Here is a 20,658-nt window from a genome sequence, read left to right on the forward strand (position 1 = left end):
TGGGAGAGGTCACGCAACATCACTCTCTCATCACACCACCACAAATACACAACCCGCCTCCCATCCCCAAAACATGAACCGGCATTTGCCTCACCCCAATGCCCTTGGCTGCTCATTTATTCTGCTACCAGTATACTTCTGTACAGTTAAACAGTCACTGTCGCCCAGTGCCATATGGGAATGGCACCAGAAATACAAGCTGTGGTTCAGTATATCATACTCACCTGAGTCAGGAGGTTGGGTTCAAATCTTACTCCAGAGACTACAGCACATGGATTAGGCTGACACTCCAAGTGCAGTACTGAGGGAGTGCTCTACAGTCCCAGGGCAGGTTCAGCACGGGGTTAGATACAGAGTAAGGTTCCCTCTACACTGTCCCCATCAAACACTCCCAGGACAGGTACAGCACAGGGTTAGATACAGAGTAAATCTCCTTCTACACTGCCCCCATCAATCACTCCCAGGACAGGTACAGCACGGGGTTAGATGCAGAGTAAAGCTCCCTCTACACTGTCCCCATCAAACACTCCCAGGGCAGGTACAGCACGGGGTTAGATACAGAGTAAAGCTCCCTCTACACCGTCCCCATCAAACACTCCCAGGGCAGGTACAGCACGGGGTTAGATACAGAGTAAAGCTCCCTCTACCCTGTCCCCATCAAACACTCCCAGGACAGGGACAGCACGGGGTTAGATACAGAGTAAAGCTCCCTCTACACTGTCCCCATCAAACACTCCCAGGACAGGGACAGCACGGGGTTAGATACAGAGTAAAGCTCCCTCTACATAGCCCTGTCGAGCACTTATCCAGTCCCCGCACACTTCCAGATTTCTGGCACCAGGACTTTGGATCCTCTTAAACACTTGTCAAATCTCAGGGACTTTGCAGATTTTCACGTGTTTCTAATTTGATGTACTGACTGCACTGCGGGAGTATGAAGGCTGTAAACAGCAAAGAAACACTTCCTCTGGGCCTTAGCTCCCACATCTTCATATTGGCATATGGCTTGTCTGAATTTTTTAACGGTGGCACTTGGGGCCTTTGATAGTACCAGCCAGCTGAATATCACAGTATTGGCCATCAATCCGTGCCCCAGTACAGCTCCGTTACAGACAGCAGCCTTCAATTCTCAACCTGTACTAAGCTGTCAATGTGTCAGCTGTAACTCAGTAGGTAGCATTCTCACCTCTGTGTCAGGAGGCTGTGGGTTCAAGTCCCAATCCAGGGACATCTTGAACCTCTGTTAGTTCACCTCTTAACCTTCTCTGTTAAAGGTTTAACTTTTCTACCCTCTGTTACTGAAGTTCCTCATTCCTGGCAACGTTCCAGGAAACCTTCTCCTCCAACCTTTCTAGGAACTTTCCATCTTTCCTTTAGTGTAATGCTCGTTCATAATCACAACAGTGACTGCGCTGCAAAAGTAAAAGTATTCAGTCGGCTGTAAAGCGGTTTGGGATGTCCTGAGGTCATGGAAGGGGCTGTATAGATGCTGGTTCTCTCTATAATTCAGTATCTGAACCAATAGAAGCTTCAAGGAGAGGTGGTGGCGTAGTGGTATTATCACTGGACTGGTAATCCAGAGGCCCGGGGTAATGCTCTGGGGACCCCCACCATGGCAGATGGTGGAATTTGAATTCAACTAATATCTGGAATTAAAAGCCTAATGATGACCGTGAAACCATTGTCCATTGTCATAAAAACCCACCTGGTTAGGGGAAGGAAATCTGCTGTCCTTACCTGGTCTGGCCTACATATGACTCCTGACCCACAGCAATGTGGTTGACTCTTAAAAATGCCCAGGCAATTAGGTGGGGGTTGGTGGGGCTGGAGGGAATAAATGCTGACCTAGCCAGTGACACCCACATCCCCTTAATGATTTTTTTAAAAATCAGCCCATAAGCGGATAGCAATTCCTCACCCCCTCCCAACCTCCAGCTAGAACCCTTCAGTGCAGCAGTAAGTCTGTGTGTCAACATAACGCAATCTGTAACTACTTCCCTGTTCTCATTGAGTAAATCCAGTTTTTGCCAGAAAAAGCTTGTGGTTCAATCATACAATCAGGGGTATGTTGCAACAACCACACCGCCCTTTGTCATGCCCTTCTCTGTTTGACCTCCACTGTGTTTAGAAAAATATTGCTTATCTCGGATCTGAATTGGCAATAATTCAATCATGTTAAATGTCACCGGCCTCCGTTGCCTTGATGCACTCAGTGTGGTCACACTGGCTTCACGTGATGGGGTCATGAGGCAATATGATGATGGATTGTGATTTGTGTTGTTGAATCGAAAGTGCAAAATGTTTGTGAGGGAGGGGGGAGAGCACGAGGCACGGTAGAACAAAGTGGAGAAAGCAGAAAATGACAGTTCCTGCCGCATGGTGCGCCAGGACAAGGGCGTGTTGGGGGGGATGGTGTCCACGTTTAGTTTGTGGGTAGCTGTGTGGATGTGTGTATGTCGGGGGGGGCCAGGAATGGTGGGGGTGGGGGTTGGGGGCTGGGGTGTATGAGTCTATGTATGCAAGCGTGTGTGTGTGTGTGTGTCTGCTTCTGTGTGTGCTTAGCATGTCTGGCACAGGAATGTCGGACTGAATGGCCTCTTTCTCTGCTGTAACCATTCCACGTGTGTTTGTGTCTTTTGGATCTACATCACATTCACTAACTGCCAGTTCAATCATGTGTTATCGTTCATTGGCACCAGTTCCGCAAGAACCACCAGTGATACCATCGTGACCTCATTTCACTAGAAATTATGAAAGGATCTGAAACGGTCTTTGAAACACCGAGTAATGAAACAGGCGGACGCTGCTAAAAAGACAGGATGTCAAAGGAAGCCTGTTGAGGTCTGATAAACTCTATCTCCTGACCAGTGCCCTAGGTTGTCTTCACAAGAAGTTACACAACAATTATCAAATAATAACTTCATTGTGTTTCTTATCAATATTTTTAATCAGAGATTTACTTTATTTATTGTACTTTTATTATTTACTTTATTGTTTACTTATGCTTCATTATACTTTTATTATTAACACTCCTGGACTATCTGGACCCAGAGAGAAGCATTCTGTAGCAAAATCAGGAAACACTTATTGACAGAAAGGCCAGGGGAAACCTGGAACTCTCATCCTCAGAAACTTGTGGATGATTCGGATCTACTGAATCTTCCAGAGCTGAGATTAATAGATTTGTTCAGGAAGTGTTTTAAGGGTTACAAAACCAAGGCATTTAAATGGAGTTAAGATGCTGATGTAGCCATGATGCAATTAAATGGCAGAACAGCCTCAAGAGACTGAATGGCTGCTGAGTTTTCCTGTTTTCCCTTTACGTCCTTCCTGGACAAATTAACTCACAATGTTCTCCACAGGGATGTACTGGAGGGATCGCTCCCGACATTAAGTATCTCTGCCCTTTTGAGAGAGGTGCATGGAACTCCTGGACAAGGTACCCAGCTTTTGTTGTGGGAGATGGCTAGGTCAGTGCCCACAACGTCACCCTGGCATTCCTCCAAAGCACCAAATGCTTCCAGCTCCTCTCCTCCATCTCTCTAATTCCAACAGATACACTCACTCAATCCTAGCTTCTACCCTCCTTTCTTGCACAGCACAGGAGGAGGAAGACGATGATCAAGACGATGATGAGGGCCAAATTATCTAGCATGATCAGAGAATTGTACAAGAGGCTATTCAGCCCATCATGCCTGTGCTAGCTCCTGAAAGAGCTATCCAATTAGTCCCATTTCATCTCCACCTCTTTTTCCCATAGGTCTGAAAATTTTTCCTTCTTAGCTCCATGACCAATTTCCATTTGAAAATTACTATGGAAACTGCTTCATGCCATTGTGCACACACACACACACGCCCGCATACACAAACTCCCACACACACACACGCCCGCATACACAAACTCCCACACACACACACGCCCACATACACAAACTCCCACACACACACACGCCCACATACACAAACTCCCACACACACACACCTGCATACACAAACTCCCGCACACACACACCTGTATACAAACTCCCACACACACACATGCCCACATACACAAACTCCCGCACACACACATGCCCGCATACACAAACTCCCACACACACACATGCCCACATACACAAACTCCCACACACACACATGCCCGCATACACAAACTCCCACACACACACACGCCCACATACACAAACTCCCACACACACACACGCCCACATACACAAACTCCCACACACACACACCTGCATACACAAACTCCCGCACACACACACCTGCATACAAACTCCCACACACACACATGCCCACATACACAAACTCCCACACACACACATGCCCACATACACAAACTCCCGCACGCACACGCCCGCATACACAAACTCCCTCACACACACACGCCCGCACACACAAACTCCCGCACACACACACGCCCACATACACAAACTCCCACACACACACACGCCCGCACACACAAACTCCCGCACACACAAACTCCCGCACACACAAACTCCCGCGCACACAAACTCCCGCACACACAAACTGCCGCACACACAAACTGCCGCACACACACACGCCCGCATACACAAACTCCCGCACACACACACCCGCATACATAAACTCCCGCACACACACCCGCATACACAAACTCCCGCACACACACACATGCCCGCACACACAAACTCCCGCACACGCACACACGCCCGCACACACAAACTCCCGCACACACACACGCCCGCATACACAAACTCCCGCACACACACACGCCCGCATACACAAACTCCTGCACACACACACACTCGCATATACAAACTCCCACACATGCCCGCATACACAAACTCCCGCACACACACACGCCCGCATACACAAACTCCTGCACACACACACACTCGCATATACAAACTCCCACACATGCCCGCATACACAAACTCCCGCACACACACACGCCCGCATACACAAACTCCCACACGCACACACGCCTGCATACACAAACTCCCACACGCACACACAAGCCCGCACACACAAGCCCGCATACACAAACTCCCGCACGCACACACGCCCGCATACACAAACTCCCGCACACACACGCCCACGTACACAAACTCCCGCACGCACACACGCCCGCATACACAAACTCCCGCACACACACGCCCATGTACACAAACTCCAGCACGGACACACACCCACATACACAATCTCCCGCACATACACACACGCCCGCATACACAAACTCCCACACATGCCCGCATACACAAACTCCCGCACGCACACACGCCCGCATACACAAAACCCCGCATGCACACACACCTGCATACGCAAACTCCCGTACACACACACGCCCGCATACACAAACTCCCGCACACACACACGCCCACATACACAAACTCCCGTACACACACACGCCCGCATACACAAACTCCCGCACACACACACGCCCACATACACAAACTCCCACACATGCCCGCATACACACTGCCGCACGCACACACACACACACGCCCGCACACACGGGACGGAATTTTACGGCCCCGTCGTGGCAAGGGTGGGGCCACAAAATGCGGTGAACCGTTATAAAGTCCATTGACTTTGGCAAGACCTCAAAATCCCACTGCTGTAAAATCCCGCCCATGGTGACATACACATGGACACGCATACACAAGGACACACACATTGTGCACGCAAGCAAACAAGCACACACAGGCAGACATGCACTCGTGCAAACACAGACGTGCATGTGAGTACAGACACATGCACAGTGATAGGGGGATCGGTGTTAATTTTGAGTGAACATTTTATCAAGGTCACAGAAGTAGAAGTGCTCATATTGGGACTGCGGCCTGTTGTTGTACAGAATGTAACAGAGAGATCTTATTCCTGCAAAGACACGGCACAGGCTTGACAGGCCAAATAGCTTCCGACTGTGATGTAGCCATTCTATATTTTGATCATCCTATCTGTGTTGAAGAATTTGGACTGTGGAATTTTACCATAGAAAATGGCAAGCTGCCAATCACAACAGTGACCGGAGTCTGTGGGTCACTGCAAAACACCATTTCCAAAGTAAAATAGAACAAAAACATTGTTAAATGTAATTAAAGATTAAAAAAAAACCTAAATCAGAAATAGTGTTTTCGAAGACTCAGCCAGCAGGCGTGTGTTGCCTGGGAACTCAAGTGTGACGGTGAACCTGTTAGCAACTCCTCCCCCTGCTCCAACTTGACGAAGGGGGCGGCGGCTGGGATCTGGATTCCATCCAGAGCTGGCACGATCCAGAATCAGCTTGAAATAATTCTAATCGCTTTAAGCAGCTTAGGGGCTTTGGGCTTTCACTTGGCATCATTGTTGAAGTTCGTTCGACTGTGTTGGCAACTCTAGTCACTCCCTGGCTCACTTGATGGTACAGGAGAGGACCCCCCCCCCTCCCCCCCTAGACTCTAAGCCCGGGTGGAGGGCCTGCCCACTCCCCCAATGTTTCTCTGTCAGAACTCTTCCGGTGTCAAGCCAACGTCTCCAGCACCGCTAGCTTTCCTGGTTCGATCTAAAAGACCACTGGCATTCCTTTGGAGTACAAAAGCAAGGAAATTAGGCTAACCTTTAGGGGCCACTGTCTGGCCCTGAGCTGGACGATTATGTCTAAGTCTAGGCATCACCCTTTAGGAAGAATGTCAAGGCCTCGAAGTGGGTGCAAAGAAGATCTACTATTCGTCAAACGGGTTAGGGTGAAGTACAGCAGGAGGACGCTCAAGTGGAGCAAAAACATTGATATAAACCAGTAAATCCAAAGCAAATCTAGAATTAAGCAGGCATGAGGGGTTTCAGTTATGTGGAGAGACTGGGGAAGCTGGGATTGTTCTCGTTAGAGTGGCAAAACTTAAAGAGAGATTGGATAGAAGTGTTCAGAATCATAGCTGGTTTTGATACAATAAATAAAGAGAAGCTGTTTTCACTGGGCAGGAGGGTCAGTAACCAGAGGGACACAGATTGAAGAGAATCGACAAAAGAACCAGGGCGGTGATAAGGAATTTTTTATTTACATTGAGTTGACGTGATCTGGAATGCGCTGCATGAAAGTGCAGTGGAAACAGATTCAATAACTTCCAAAAGGGAATTAGATAAAAACAGGAAAAGGGAATGTTTTTAGGGCCATGGGGAAAGAGCAGAGGAATAGCTAATTGAATCACTCTATCAAAGAGCTGGTAGATGCACAATGGGCTGAATGGCCTCCTTTGAGGCTATAGGATTAATCTTGTGTTTCTAACAGTTGAAAAAAGCAGAAGTAAGATTTACTTCCAGAAATGTGGTTCAGTGCTTTACACACATACATCTGAATTTCTATGCAAATCAGTTTTGCTACATCGACAAAGGCTTCTGCCTTCTGTTGGCACACAACAGCTGTCAGTGGTGGTTTAGTTAGTGGCACTCTCATCTCTGAGTCCCGCTCCAGGAATTGGGCACAGAAATCTAGGCCATCATGCCCAGTGCATTACTGAGGGAGTGCTGCACTGTTGGGGGGTCAGTACAGAGGGAGTACAGCACTATCAGAGCAACAGTACTGTGGGAGTGCTACACTGTTGAAGGTCAGTGCTGAGGAAGCACTGCACTGTCGGAGGGTCAGTACCGAGGGAGTGCTGCACTGTCGGAGGGTCAGTACTGAGGGAGTGCTGCACTGTCGGAAGGTCAGTACTGAGGAAGCTTTGCACCATCGGAGGGTCAGTACTGAGGGAGTACTGCACACACAGAGGGTCAGTACTGAGAGAGTGCTGCACTGTCGGCGGTCAGTACTGAGGGAATGCTGCACTGTCGGGGGTCAGTACTGAGGGAGTGCTGCACTGTCGGGGGTCAGTACTGAGAGAGTGCTGCACTGTCAGAGGAACAGCACTGAGGGAGTGCTGCACTGTTGAAGGTGCTGTCTTTTGGGAATTGATGTGAAGCTGGGGCCTGGAGAACTCTCTCAGGTGGATGTGAAAGATTCCACAGCAGCTCTTCAATGAAGAGCAAGTTGGAGTTCTCCACAGTGCCCAGGGCCGATATTCATCTCTCAGGTGGCAACACTAAATAACAGTTTGACCTAATTGTTGTTTGTGGGAGCTTGCTGTGCACCAATAGGTTGCCATTTCCTAAATTACAACAATGACTAACCTGCAAAAAAGTCAGCGCTTGAGTGGCCGGGAAGAGCTTTGGGACGCTCCAGGTAGTGAAAGGCTCTATATAGGCACAGGGTCTTTCTTTTCACTGAGTGAGTCAGGACCTGATCCCCCTTCAATCACACTCACCTCCAGCATACATCACTGCCAGCATTATAGATGAAATCCATGACACCTGGCTGTCGGTGGAGTTAAAGATGTCCTTGATTTCCTTGAAGAAGACGGTGATGGCTTTGGGGAAAGCGTAAGAGAATCCGATGGAAATGAAGGATGCCAGCACTACAGCCCAGCCCCAGCCACCATCTGGGGGAGTGTTCTCCTGCGGCCCTCCGACTGCTGGAGGCATCCTCGTACCTCAAAAATCACTGGAGCTGAGAGTGACTGAAAAAGAAAAGGTGAAGGAAACATTAGCAAAGGCAAAAACAGCACGGAAACCAGCCTGCAGACAAAGGAGAACTTCTTTCTTACCAAGGTCAAGAAAGTAGGTATGAGAAATGGTATAATTCTCACCTTAAAAAAATCAGGGCCTGTACAGCATGGGTGAAATCCAAGCTACACTGGGAATGTCTGCTGGGATAGTGTTTTTCTTAAGTCATTCATGGGATGTGGGCTTCGCTGGCTAGGCCAGCATTTATCGCCCATTCCTAATTGCCTTGGAGAAGGTGATGGTGAGCTGTCTTCTTGAATGCAATTGTGTAGCTATTAAGAATCAACCACATTGCTGTGGGTCTGGAGTCACATGTAGGCCAGACCAGGTAAGGGTGGCAGATTTCCTTCCCTAAAGGGCATTAGTGAACCAGATGGGTTTTTACAACAATTGATGTTAGCGTCAGGAACCTTTAATAATTTTCATAATGTTATTCGGAATTTATTGTAGAGTAATAGTGGGTTCTGTGTCTATGTCTACGTGTGTGTCTGTGCGTGTGGGACTTAATTGAATTAGAGAGAGCTGGTCTGAAGGCTTTAATGTAAAAAGAGAAGCTAGGGTTGAAATGCTAAATTGGTAAACATGGGGAATGTTTTAGAATGTGAGGTGTAAAGGGAACAATTGCATTTTTAAATAAACTAGACGAGCTTGAATTCAAAAGAAGGGTGAAATGTTTCACCTAGCCAGGAGAAGTTAAGAAACTGTGTTTATTTTTCCCAAAGATTACTGGTAAAATTGGTACTATGATATATTTTTATCATTAGAGAGATAAAGTCCAAAGGCATAGTGAAACAATGGGAATTTGCATTCAAAGGGGAAAATATAGATAAAGGAGAGAAGGCTGTGTGCAAGGGAAGACATTCTAAGATCTAACAAGTGTACCCAAACTGCTGTCTGCAAGAACTGAAGTTAAGAAAACTCACTTCGAATTCGACTGATCAGGATATCGTGTTACTTTGCCTGGGTCTTTTAAAATCTGTGTTTTTACTGTTGCCTTAACGGAGGTGTAACTGGGAGTTAGATTAACTAGGGGAGCTAGGAGTTATCACAGTAGTAATTTGTAAACCTATGTATGTGCTTAAAATCATTTTTTTATTAATAAAGGTTTAATTTAGTTTTGTAATAAAACACTCTAAGCCTCAGTGGCCTTCTTTTTACTGAATTCAAAGCCTGCATCTCAAAATAAATACAAATTGCAAATAGTTGTGGCAGCTGTTTCAAGTTTCAGTCTGGGATTTGAGTAGATTGGCATTTACCATCCGCCTGCCATAACATTAGTTTCATGGTCACCATTACTGAGACAAGCTTTATATTCTAGAGTTAGTTAATTAATTGAATTTAAACTCCTCAGCTGCCTGGTGGGATATGAGCTCATATCTCCAGGTCATTATTCCAGGTCTCTGGATAAGCGGTAGCAGCAACATAAGTGTTATGTTGCCATTATGCACTTGTAGAGGGAGCTTTACTCTGTATCTAACCCTATGTGTACCTGTCCTGGGAGTGTTTGATGGGGACAGTTTAGAATGAGCCTTACTCTGTATCTAACCCTGTGTGTACCTGTCCTGGGAGTGTTTGATGGGGACATTGTAGAAGGAGCTTTACTCTGTATCTAACCCCGTGATGTACCTGTCCTGGGAGTGTTTGATGGGGACGGTGTAAAGAGAGCTCTACTCTCCACATAATCTGTGATGTGGGAGTGCTCAATGCTGACACTGACCAACTAGTGTTGGATAACTTTGCTTGATTTTTGTCAGTAGAGACTGCCTATGATTCAGAAGAAAGTCACATTCTGCAAACATCAGTTCTGATTGTACCTCACAGTTTCCCTTCCACTGACATGCAGAATCAACATTGTGTTGCACTCCTGAGTTATTACAAAACTCAAATATTGACTTATTTCCCAGAAGCTGAAGTACAATCTTTCACAAATATTTATTTCCCCCATTTTGAATCTGATGAACGTTGAACTCAAAAACACTGGTTGCTATTCCTCATTCTGATTACTGCATTATATAAATAATGGCCAACACAACAGAATGTGCACAGGCATTGGCACCAGAACTGCAGGCTCTGACAGTAACCCCATTCGCTGCCAAGTGTCAGATACACAGGGCAGATTCTTCGCGGGCGGCAAGCCTCAAGGTGGGACCAGGAGGAATTTCAGAGAAATGTGTGTTGGATCAGTGGCCCAACACATTCCCGTCTCTGGGTCAGCGCTGGCAGAGACAGGTAGCCAACCTGCCTAATGAACTCTCCGTTTTTGGGCTGATTGGGGTCACCACCGAGAAGGTCCCCACTTAGGGCCTAACCTGCCAGGTGCTAGATGACAGATTGCTGGTGACTGGCCTGGGGTCTGTTTTAACCCTCACCCACCACTAACCCCCCCCACCCCACCCACTAGAATCGCAGCTATCAGTGGGCCACAGGGGGGATCTCACAACTGTGGCCACCATTTATTTTACCAACCATTATACCTTTTCAGAGGGTTCCTCAAGATGGAGGCAGCCTAGCCTTTCTTCTCCAAGGCAGCTTCCACCTCTCCTGCTGGGGCTGCTGTCCCATTGATTGGGCCTGCAGCCTTAGGGATCTGCCCACTATCCTTAATTGGATGGCAGACCCAGGGCAGCTTCTTAATTGACTGTCTCCAGGAGGATTTCCCATGCAGGCAGCCTGACAGCCAAAGTGAGGTTGAGGGCAGGAAATGGTTCCAACTCAGGCTCCTGGCCTGAGCAGAAGATTCCACCTACAGTCCCTTATCAACGGGTAGAAGTGACAGGATCTGTGATTCCGAGGGTCCCAAGAGGGCTTGGGCATGCTGTAACTAACAGATAAGGGCAGTCAGCATTGGCAGTGACAACAATGTGAATTAATATAGTGCCTTTGTCATAATAAAACATCCCAATGTACTTCAGAGGAGTGGTTACCAAACAGAATTTGACACTGAAACACATAAGGAGATATTAGGACAGGTGACCAAGAGTTTGGCCAAAGAGGTAGGTTTTAAGGGGGGGTCTTAAAGGAGGAAAATGAGGTAGAGGTGGAGAGGTTTAGAGAGGGAATTCCAGAGTTCAGGGCCCAGGCAGCTGAAGGCATGGCTGCCAATGGTGGAGTGATTAAAATCAGGATACGCAAGAGGCCAGAAATTGAGGAGTGCAGGGATCTCGGAGGGTTGTGTGGCTGGAGGAGACTACAGAAATAGATTTGAAAACAAGGATGAGAATTTTTAATTTGAGGCATTGCTGGACCGAGAGCCAATGTAGATCAGTGAACACAGAGGTGATAGGTGAGTGGGACTTGGTACAAGTTAGGACATGGACAGCGGAGTTTTGGATGAGCTGAGGGGTTGTTTCCCCTTGTGGGAGAATTTAGAACTAGAGAGCACGGTTTCAATATAAGGCTCACCCATTTAAGATGGAGATGAGGAGGAATTTCTTCTCTCAGAGGGTCATTAATCTTTGGAATTCTCTTCCCCAGAGAGCAGTGGAGGTTGGGTCATTGAATATATTCAAGGCTGAGTTAGACAAATTTTTGACCTTATTAAATGGTGGAGAAGGCTCAAGGGGCCAAATGACTTACTCATACTCCTTTTCTTATGTTCTTCTGTTCTTATGAGAGAGTGAGAGAGACAGAGCAAGAGCAATAGAGGTAGGGAGACAGAACAAGAGATAGAGAGACACAGAGCGAGAGACAGAGGGGGAGAGAGAGAGAGAGAGGAACAATGACAGACCCCATATTAGTTGCAAAGAGAGATAGACAATGATGCAGGAACAGTGAGGTAAGTACAGAGAAACAGGAAAAGGAAGGAAAAGGAACTCAGTGATATCACTGAGAGGGTAAGGGTGGGAAAGGATATGGGCAGGGATTATTCCTACAGGAACATGCTGTCAGCAGGTGTTTTGCATGCATATTTATTGTGGTATTTCTAAACACCCGTCACACTGGCCCAGCAGTGCAGGAGCTGAGTTCAGGTAAGGCGTTGCTGTCATGGACCCATTGCCCCTGGTAAACTAAACACTGATGACAGTTTCAGGTGAGCTGTGCCAATCATTAAGTAGTAACAAGGGTGTAATTCCAATATTCTGTAAAATTAATCATTGCTTAGAGCAGCTAACTGTGCAGAATGTGTCAAAATCACCTCAAATCAGCCTAACGATCAAAGGCAGCTCTTTGCCATACCTTCCCTGCCATAGGTGTTACTGAGAGGCCCAAACACCTTCAGAGACAGTCAGACTCCACTCTAGACTGTTGGTTGAGACAGTGGGTGTCACCTGGCTCTTTGGTCATGGCGGGGGGGGGGGGGGGGGGGGGGGGGGGGAGAGCCGGGGGGTAGGGTCATGGGGCGTGGGGCGGCATCAGCACTCAGCCTAGTCTTTCACAGCCACCCCACCATTCCACCCCACCTCCCCCCCCACTCCCCACCAAATCCCAGAGCAAGGGTACTGAGACTCATTGTAGCACCACTACTCCTGTCCCAGGAAAGATGAGGTAACTCAGCACAATCTGGTAAATTTACACGATCAGGGGTCATTGCTCAGTGACTGGCAATGGCTCTACATCTCTATCTAGGTGGTCGCAGAATTACAGAATGGTTACAGTGCAGAAGGAGGCCATTCGGCCCATCATGTCTGCACTGGTTCTCCAAATGAGCATTTCACTTAGTGCCATTCTCCTGCCTTCTCCCTGTGACCCTGCACATTTGTTCCTTTTCAACTAACAGTCTAATTCCCTTTTGAATGCTTCAGTTGAACCTCCCTCCATCACGCTCCCAGGCAGTGCTGTGGTATGCTACAATCTTAGACTATTTACCTGAAGTTTTTTCAAGAGCCAGTGTACCTCCTAACTAATTCCCCTCAACTTCAGCTGGAGGGAACTAGCCTCAAATACACGTAACTGGGTTTTCTAAGTTCTACTCAGATCTCAGCTGAAGGAGTGAAACCAGCCCAGGTTCCTGATAGACTTATTTCCAACTAGTTTTTAGCTAGATTGTAATTTTCGCAGAAATTGTTAGGGTCTGGGTGAAACTCCTTAGTAAATACTCCTCCACCATGAGGGAACAGGAATCAGATACATGAGTCTTTGATACAGACGACTAAATGAAACAATTTAAGTTTCAGGTACACACAAATTTATTATAAGAAGAAAGAATGCAAATTGATGGTCATATGAAAAGCATAAATCACAGCATGAGATAAATCCAAAAAAGAAAAGATGGCTAGTTCTTATTTCTATAAGACAACCCAAGCATTAGACTTTACTTGTTACTGATTTGAGATTCTTAAGTGAAAGCAAGGGTATCCATCAAATATTAAAGTAAAATTACCTTAATCCCTGAGTGTGAGGGAGTCATTAGAATAGATCTGTAGACAATCTAAAGTGTCTAACAAATCTGAAATTTTTGGAGTTTGGGTTGAGATAATTTTAATGAATTTTGGGGTTGTACAATTACATAGTGGTTACATAGAAGATATTTATTTGATCAATAATAGACCGCCCTTAATTAATATCCCGTATTTGGTGAAAGGACTAACTATTATAATGAGAATGCCTGTTTAGCTTGTAAGAAATACAGCTTGGAACTTATTCTTGAAAATTAAACTTTAAGTAATGGTCATGTGGGTCAGTTTTGCTTAGTCAAGGTACAGTATCCAGCAAGATAATAAGATTTGAGGCTCAGCATTCTTTTATCTGATTGCAGTTTTAATTATCAGGGCTAGCCACTGTATGCCTACATGCTAGTGTAATAACAACACCCATCGGATATTGCTTTTTAGGTCTGTGCATATCTTATCGGTGAATTCACATTGCTGAGAAAGGAGTTAACCATGTTGTTTTGACTCCTGTTAAGATATGTTTTACTGTGAGTTTCCCCAAAGTAATTTTTAACATAATATTCATGTATTAATTCCATATTATTTAACCCTTATTCCTTCACAGTACATTCCAGACCTTAGCCGCTCGCTGCGTGAAAAAAGCTTTCCTCATGTCGTTTTTGCTTCTTTTGCCAATTACTTTAAATCTTTGCCCTCTTGCTCTCGATCCGTTTACGAGCGGGAACAGTTTCTCCCAATCTAATCTGTCCAGACCGCTCATGATTTTGAACACTTCCATCAGATCTCCTCTCAACCTTCTCTTCTCCAAGGAAAACAGTCCTAACTTCTACAATCTATCTTCACAACTGAAGTTCCTCATCCCTAGAACCATTCTTGTGAATCTTCCGTGTTCTCCCCAGTGCCTTATTCAATCGTCAATTCCACACTCCTGTGTGTGTGCCTCTCACTATCTGTGTATCTCGCTGTCTCTCTCCCTGTGTGTTTCTGTGTGCACTTCTCACTGTTTTACTCTGTCTCGATCTGTCCCTCTGTTGGTGTTTCTCTCCATCTCAGTCTCATTGTCTGTGTATATGTGTGTGCACGTGTGTGTGCACGTGCGTGTGTGTCTTTCTATCTGTCCTTCTCCTTGCCTTTGTCTCTGTGTCTCCATTATTCACTCTCCCTCTCTGTCTTTCTGTCACTCTCTCTCTCCCTCTCCCTCTCTCTGAGTCTGGGCAGCAGAAATGCTGCAGAGGCTCCTTTCCCATCCTGCCCAGGGGAGAAGGGCTGTGTGTGCTGTGGAGGGGGTTGGAGGAGATGTTGGTGTCATGCAGGTGTAAACCTCAGGCCTGAACTGCACCATCAGTCTAGGCAGTATCTGCAATTTGCACAGGAGAGTGGGAAATTCCAACTGGCTGTGCGCTACCATGTTTAGAAGAACCAAAGGAATTTCCAGTGCTAAATTAGGCCATTTAGCCCAGCCTATTTGTGCTGGCTCTTTGCTAGAGCAATCCGGAACTACTTTCACTCCTCCACTCCTCTTATTGTAGCTCTGCCTTTCTCTGCTTCAAATATTTATATAATTTGCCCAACAGGATCTGTTGGTCACTTTCTCAACACATTCCTGTGGTAAAGTAATCCAGGCTCCCACACGCTACATCATGTTCTCCTGAACTCTCGCCCTCACTCCTTCTGTGATAGCTTAAAATTGACAACCCTCCATCAAAGCATCACAATGATTCACTTTCTCAGCTACAGAGCATGTTACACTTTAAACAGGTTTGTTTAGGTACAGGCATTAAGACTCAGTCTAATAAATTCATCTGGAAGATAAAACTGTAGCAGTGCAGGACCAGGGGGTGTGTCTATGTCATTCACAAATATCCAGCAAGGTTACACATTAGAAAATTATTTCCACATGTAATAGGAACACTTTCTTAATGAAGAGATTACCAGTCCTCTCTATTGTATAAGAACCGGATGGTATGGTTTTTGCATGAAGTGTCTGAGATTTCTAGTGAGTGAATTTCCCAATCGTACACTCCCAGTTTCACCAATGGGAGCAAAAGAAACATTTAGCTACGGACTGATGGTTTGCTTTCATCCTCTCTGTTTTGGAGCTAAGAATTATTAAGTTTTGCTGGGAATATTTATAAGAACATAACAAATAGGAGCAGGAGATGGCCATACTGCTCCTTAAGTTTGCTTCACTGTTCAATAAGGTCACAGCTGAGTTTTTATCTCAGCTCCAGTTTCCCACCCGACAACCAACCCACTGATCAGCATCAAACAACACAATATAAATGGTTCCAACTGTCACTGCAAATCCTTTATTAATCCACACTGTGACCCCCGGCCCAGGCCTCACTGTGACCCCCGGCCTCACTGTGACCTCCGGCCCGGACCTCACCGTGACCCCCGGCCCAGGCCTCACTGTGACCCCCGGCCCAGGCCTCACTGTGACCCCCGGCCCGGGCCTCACTGTGACCCCTGGCCCGGACCTCACTGTGACCCCTGGCCTTGTCCTCACTGTGACCCCTGACCTTGTCCTCACTGTGACCTCTGGCCCAGACCTCACCGTGACCCCTGGCCTTGTCCTCATCGTGACCCCTGGCCCGGACCTCACTGTGACCCCTGGCCCGGGCCTCACTGTGATCCCTGGCCTTGTCCTACTGTGACCCCTGGCCCAGACCTCACTGTGACCCCTGGCCCGGACCTCACTGTGACCCCTGGCCCGGACCTCACTGTGACCCCTGGCCTTGTCCTCACTGTGACCCCTGGCCCGGACCTCACTGTGACCCCTGGGCCAGCCCACAGCATGATTCACAGCCCAATACTCACCGTGGCCCCTAGCCCAATCTTCAGAGTGACCCATACTCCAGTGCATGTTGTGACCCCACAATCACCATTCATTACTCTACAATATCTGTTGGCCACAAGTTAAAAATATATAAAAACATAGGAAGACTTATGACAAAGATGGAGGCCATTCAGCCCATCATGTCCATGCTGGCCATAAAGATCTGTCTAATTTAATCCCTCCTTGCAGCTTTATGGCCCTTTATATTACTGTTAATTTATACTGTGAAATTGCTATAACTTTCCTCAGCTTTCTTTTCTGGTTCTGGACTCTCGCTGTCCTCTGGTTCCTCAACTAAAATGACATGGTTCACATGGGAGCGCAGGCCCAAGTGTGGGGGTGGTGGGGAGGCGGGGGGGGGGGGGAGGGGGGGGGGGGGGGGTGCTACCCCACCATGGCACGAATGACAGTGAAGACCTAATGCCATCAAGAGGTCAGAGGCTGGGAATCCTGTGGCAAGTAACCCCTGACTCCCCAAAGCCTGTCCACCATCTACAAGGCACAAGTCAGGAGTGTGGTGGAATACTTCCCACTAGCCTGGATGAGTGCAGCTCCCACAACACTCAAGAAGCTGGACACCATCCAGGACAAAGCAGTCCACAAACATTCACTCCCTGCACCGCCGACACACAGAAGCAGCAGTGTGTACCATCTACAAGATGTACTGCAGCAACTCACCAAGGCTCCTTCGACAGCACCTTCCAAACCCATGACCACTACCATCTAGAAGGAGAAGGGCAGCAGATAGATGGGAACACCACCAGCTGCGAGCTCCCCTCCAAGTCACTCAACCTCCTGACTTGGAAATATATCAGCCGTTCCTTCACTGTCGCTGGGTCAAAATCCTGGAACTCTCCCTAACAGCACTGTGGGTGTACCTACACCACATGGACTACAGCGGTTCAAGATAGCACCTTCTCAGGGGAATTAAGGGTGGGCAATAAATGCTGGCTTACCCAGTGATGCCCACATCCCATGAAAGAATAAAAAAATTCTCACAGGAGCAGAAACTCTGATATAGAAGAACTTGATTAATTGTCGTATCCATACTCTCAGCATAGATCAGGGATGAAACCTGGAATGATGTTGGGAAGCATTTCCTCACCATGGGAAGCGAAACTCTCTCCACCAAAAATGGGACCATTAGATTTTTGTTTGGTAAGGGATGGGGAGGTCTTGTGACGCAGTGGATAGTGTTCCTGCCTCTAAGCCCGAATCTCTGGGTTCAAATGCCACTCCAGGACTTGATAGCCAAGGAAAGTGTGTTTATAACTTGGCCAAACAGGCTGATTATCAACCCTGCAAATCCTTCCAACACAGGCCAATGGCAGGAAGTAAGAGTGGAAGAGATTGCTGGTCAGCCGTGTGATGGAAAGAAATTGGAGCCTCTACCATCACCCTCCATAACTCCAGACTACAACATGCAGGTAAAAGTGTATGTTGCCGTAGCAACTTGGATTGCTTGAGGGAGGGGTAGGCCAGCTGGTGTGGATCAGATTGGTGCCAACACCATGGGGTATGATCCACGGTCTGGCTGGAGTGGATTTGTGACCTGCCTCCTTACCCTACCTGTGGTGGGGGCTGTGGCATTGTGGGTCAGACCTACCTTCAAGTATGGGGAGGGGAACAGGTTTGAGGGGCTGAATGGCCAACTTCTGTTCTATGATCTTTCCTATGTGGTGTTCTTGGACTACTTCTCAACCAACCACTGCCTGGGGAAAGTGGTTTAGTTCACTGAATCCTCAGGTTTGTGAAAAATGTTGACTGGCACTCTCACCACTTGTCAAAATAAACAAAGATCATCACACAACTCCACAATAGAGGAAAACATAATGTTTCAAAACAGACACCCTTGACCCTCCATAAACAAACATTTTTAAAAAATGAATTCACAGGATGTGGGCTGCGCTGGCTGGGCCAGCCTTTATTGCCCGAGCCTAGTTGCCCTTGAGCTGCCTCCTTGAACCGCTGCAGTCCATGTGGTGTAGGTACACCCACAGTGCTGTTAGGGAGGGAGTTCCAGGATTTTGACCCAGCGACAGTGAAGGAACGGCTGATATATTCCCAAGTCAGGATGGTGAGTGACTTGGAGGGGAACTTGCAGGTGGCAGTGTTCCCATGTATCTGTTGCCCTTGTCCTTCTCGATGGCAGTAGTCGTGAGGTTGTTAAGTGCTGTCTAAGGAGCCTTGGTGAGTTGCTGCAGTGCATCTTGTAGATGGTACACTCGGCTGCTACTGTGTGACGATGGTGGAGGGAGTGAATGTTTGTGGATGTGGTGCCAATCAAGCAGGGCTGCTTTGTCCTTTGTCACCCCCTCTCCTTCAACATGCCCATAACATTCACCCCCCTCTCCTTCAATATCCCCCACAAACCCAATCCACCAGCCCCCTGAGATTCATCCCCTTATCCAACATCCCCCACAATTAGCCCCTCTGGCAATTACATGTGACTCTCCAACTACCCCCAACATGTTTACTCCCGATCCTCCAGCAAGCACCAACTGTCCCCAGTCCCCCAGCTCTCTCTCCCCCGCCAACTGCTCTCAGTGCTGCTGAGTGAGAGTCTCATTCTCAGTATCTGGAATTGTACACGTGGCCCACGAGAGGCAAAAGGATTCATTCCCACTGGGTTCCAGCAAAAAAGCAGCCAGAGAGGCTGAAATCCCGGTCTGATCCGAACAGTCCGGACTGTCGGGCTCCTGAGAACAGCCCAGGCAAACGGAGTCCACTTATTGCGTCCATACACTAACTTTAAGGGATCGTCCGGATGGCACATAAGGCAGCAGCCTCTGGGTCTGAGAGGGAGCGGGACAACTCTCCCTCTCCAAACCGACTGCCTGTCCCTCCCAGCCAGACTTCCAAACAAAGCGCACAGATTGAAACTTCCTAGCGACCGACAGGAGGGAGCCCAGGAACTATTCCGGCAATGATCGCCTCCAAACAGCAGCAACAAAACTTTTACCAACTCTGCGCAGCCAGGGAAGACACGCGAGTGACAAAGCAGAGAGTCAAAAGAGAGAAAAAAACAAAAGGGGAAAGAGAGAGAGAGAGAGAGGGAAATGGACAGTGACAGACAAACCGAGATGCAGGAAATCATTTCGATTTGGTTACAGTAAATTTCAGTGCAGGGTGTAGTTTACAAACCTTCTCTGGGTTGAGTTTAGACAGTGCCCTAGCGCTGGCTTCCTGGCTCCATTCTGTATGCAATGCATTGTTAAAACTACTTGAGCTGATGCAGTTCGAGCCCCACTCCTCCCCCTCTGCTCAGGTTTCCATGGTGATTTTGGCAAGTTGACACCCTGCTTCCTGTCAGGACTCCATCCCATTCTCTAAGTTGCTTCGCCTCCGTCACATATGTTCCGATGATGCCACTTTCCAAAACAGCGCTTCTGACATGTCCTCCTTCTTCCTAAACTGAGGTTTACCACCCACGGTGGTTGACAGGGCCCTCAACCGTGTCCGGCCCATATCCCGCGCATCCGCCCTCACACCTTCTCCTCCCTCCCAGAAACATGATAGGGTCCCCCTTGTCCTCACTTATCACCCCACCAGCCTCCGCATTCAAAGGATCATCCTCCGCCATTTCCGCTAACTCCAGCATGACACCACCACCAAACATATCTTCCCTTCACCCCCCCCGGCGGCATTCCGCAGGGATTGTTCCCTCCGGGACACCCTGGTCCACTCCTCCATCACCCCCCACACCTCAACCCCCTCCCACGACACCTTCCCATGCAACCGCAGAAGATGCAACACCTGCCCCTTTACTTCCCCTCTCCTCACCGTCCAAGGGCCCAAACACTCCTTTCAGGTGAAGCAGCATTTCACTTGCACTTCCCTCAATTTAGTCTACTGCATTCGCTGCTCCCAATGCGGTTTCCTCTACGTTAGAGACCAAACGCAGACTGGGTGACCACTTTGCAGAACACCATC

At 47.7% G+C, this 20,658-nt stretch overlaps 1 protein-coding gene across 3 annotated transcripts in view; it reads right to left on the reverse strand.

Annotated features, from left to right (window-relative positions):
- Positions 1-20,061, reverse strand: part of LOC144683442 (monocarboxylate transporter 1-like) — a 33,161-nt gene extending 13,100 nt beyond the window's left edge. Inside the window, exons 1-2 of one of the 3 annotated variants that reach the window (XM_078546460.1) lie at positions 19,870-20,061; positions 8,259-8,510 (exon numbers count right to left, since the gene is read on the reverse strand). In XM_078546460.1, coding sequence (XP_078402586.1) covers positions 8,259-8,475 — 217 coding nt within the window. In that variant the 5' untranslated portion in view covers positions 8,476-8,510; positions 19,870-20,061. Of the gene's footprint in view, positions 1-8,124; positions 8,511-19,869 lie in introns of those variants that run through there. The other 2 variants (XM_078546459.1, XM_078546461.1) reach the window with 2 other exon arrangements.
- Positions 20,062-20,658: the final 597 nt, after the last annotated feature.

The sequence above is a fragment of the Cetorhinus maximus genome, chromosome 8 (genome assembly GCF_964194155.1).
Source record: "Cetorhinus maximus chromosome 8, sCetMax3.hap1.1, whole genome shotgun sequence".
In the NCBI taxonomy this organism is placed as follows: Eukaryota; Metazoa; Chordata; class Chondrichthyes; order Lamniformes; family Cetorhinidae; genus Cetorhinus; species Cetorhinus maximus.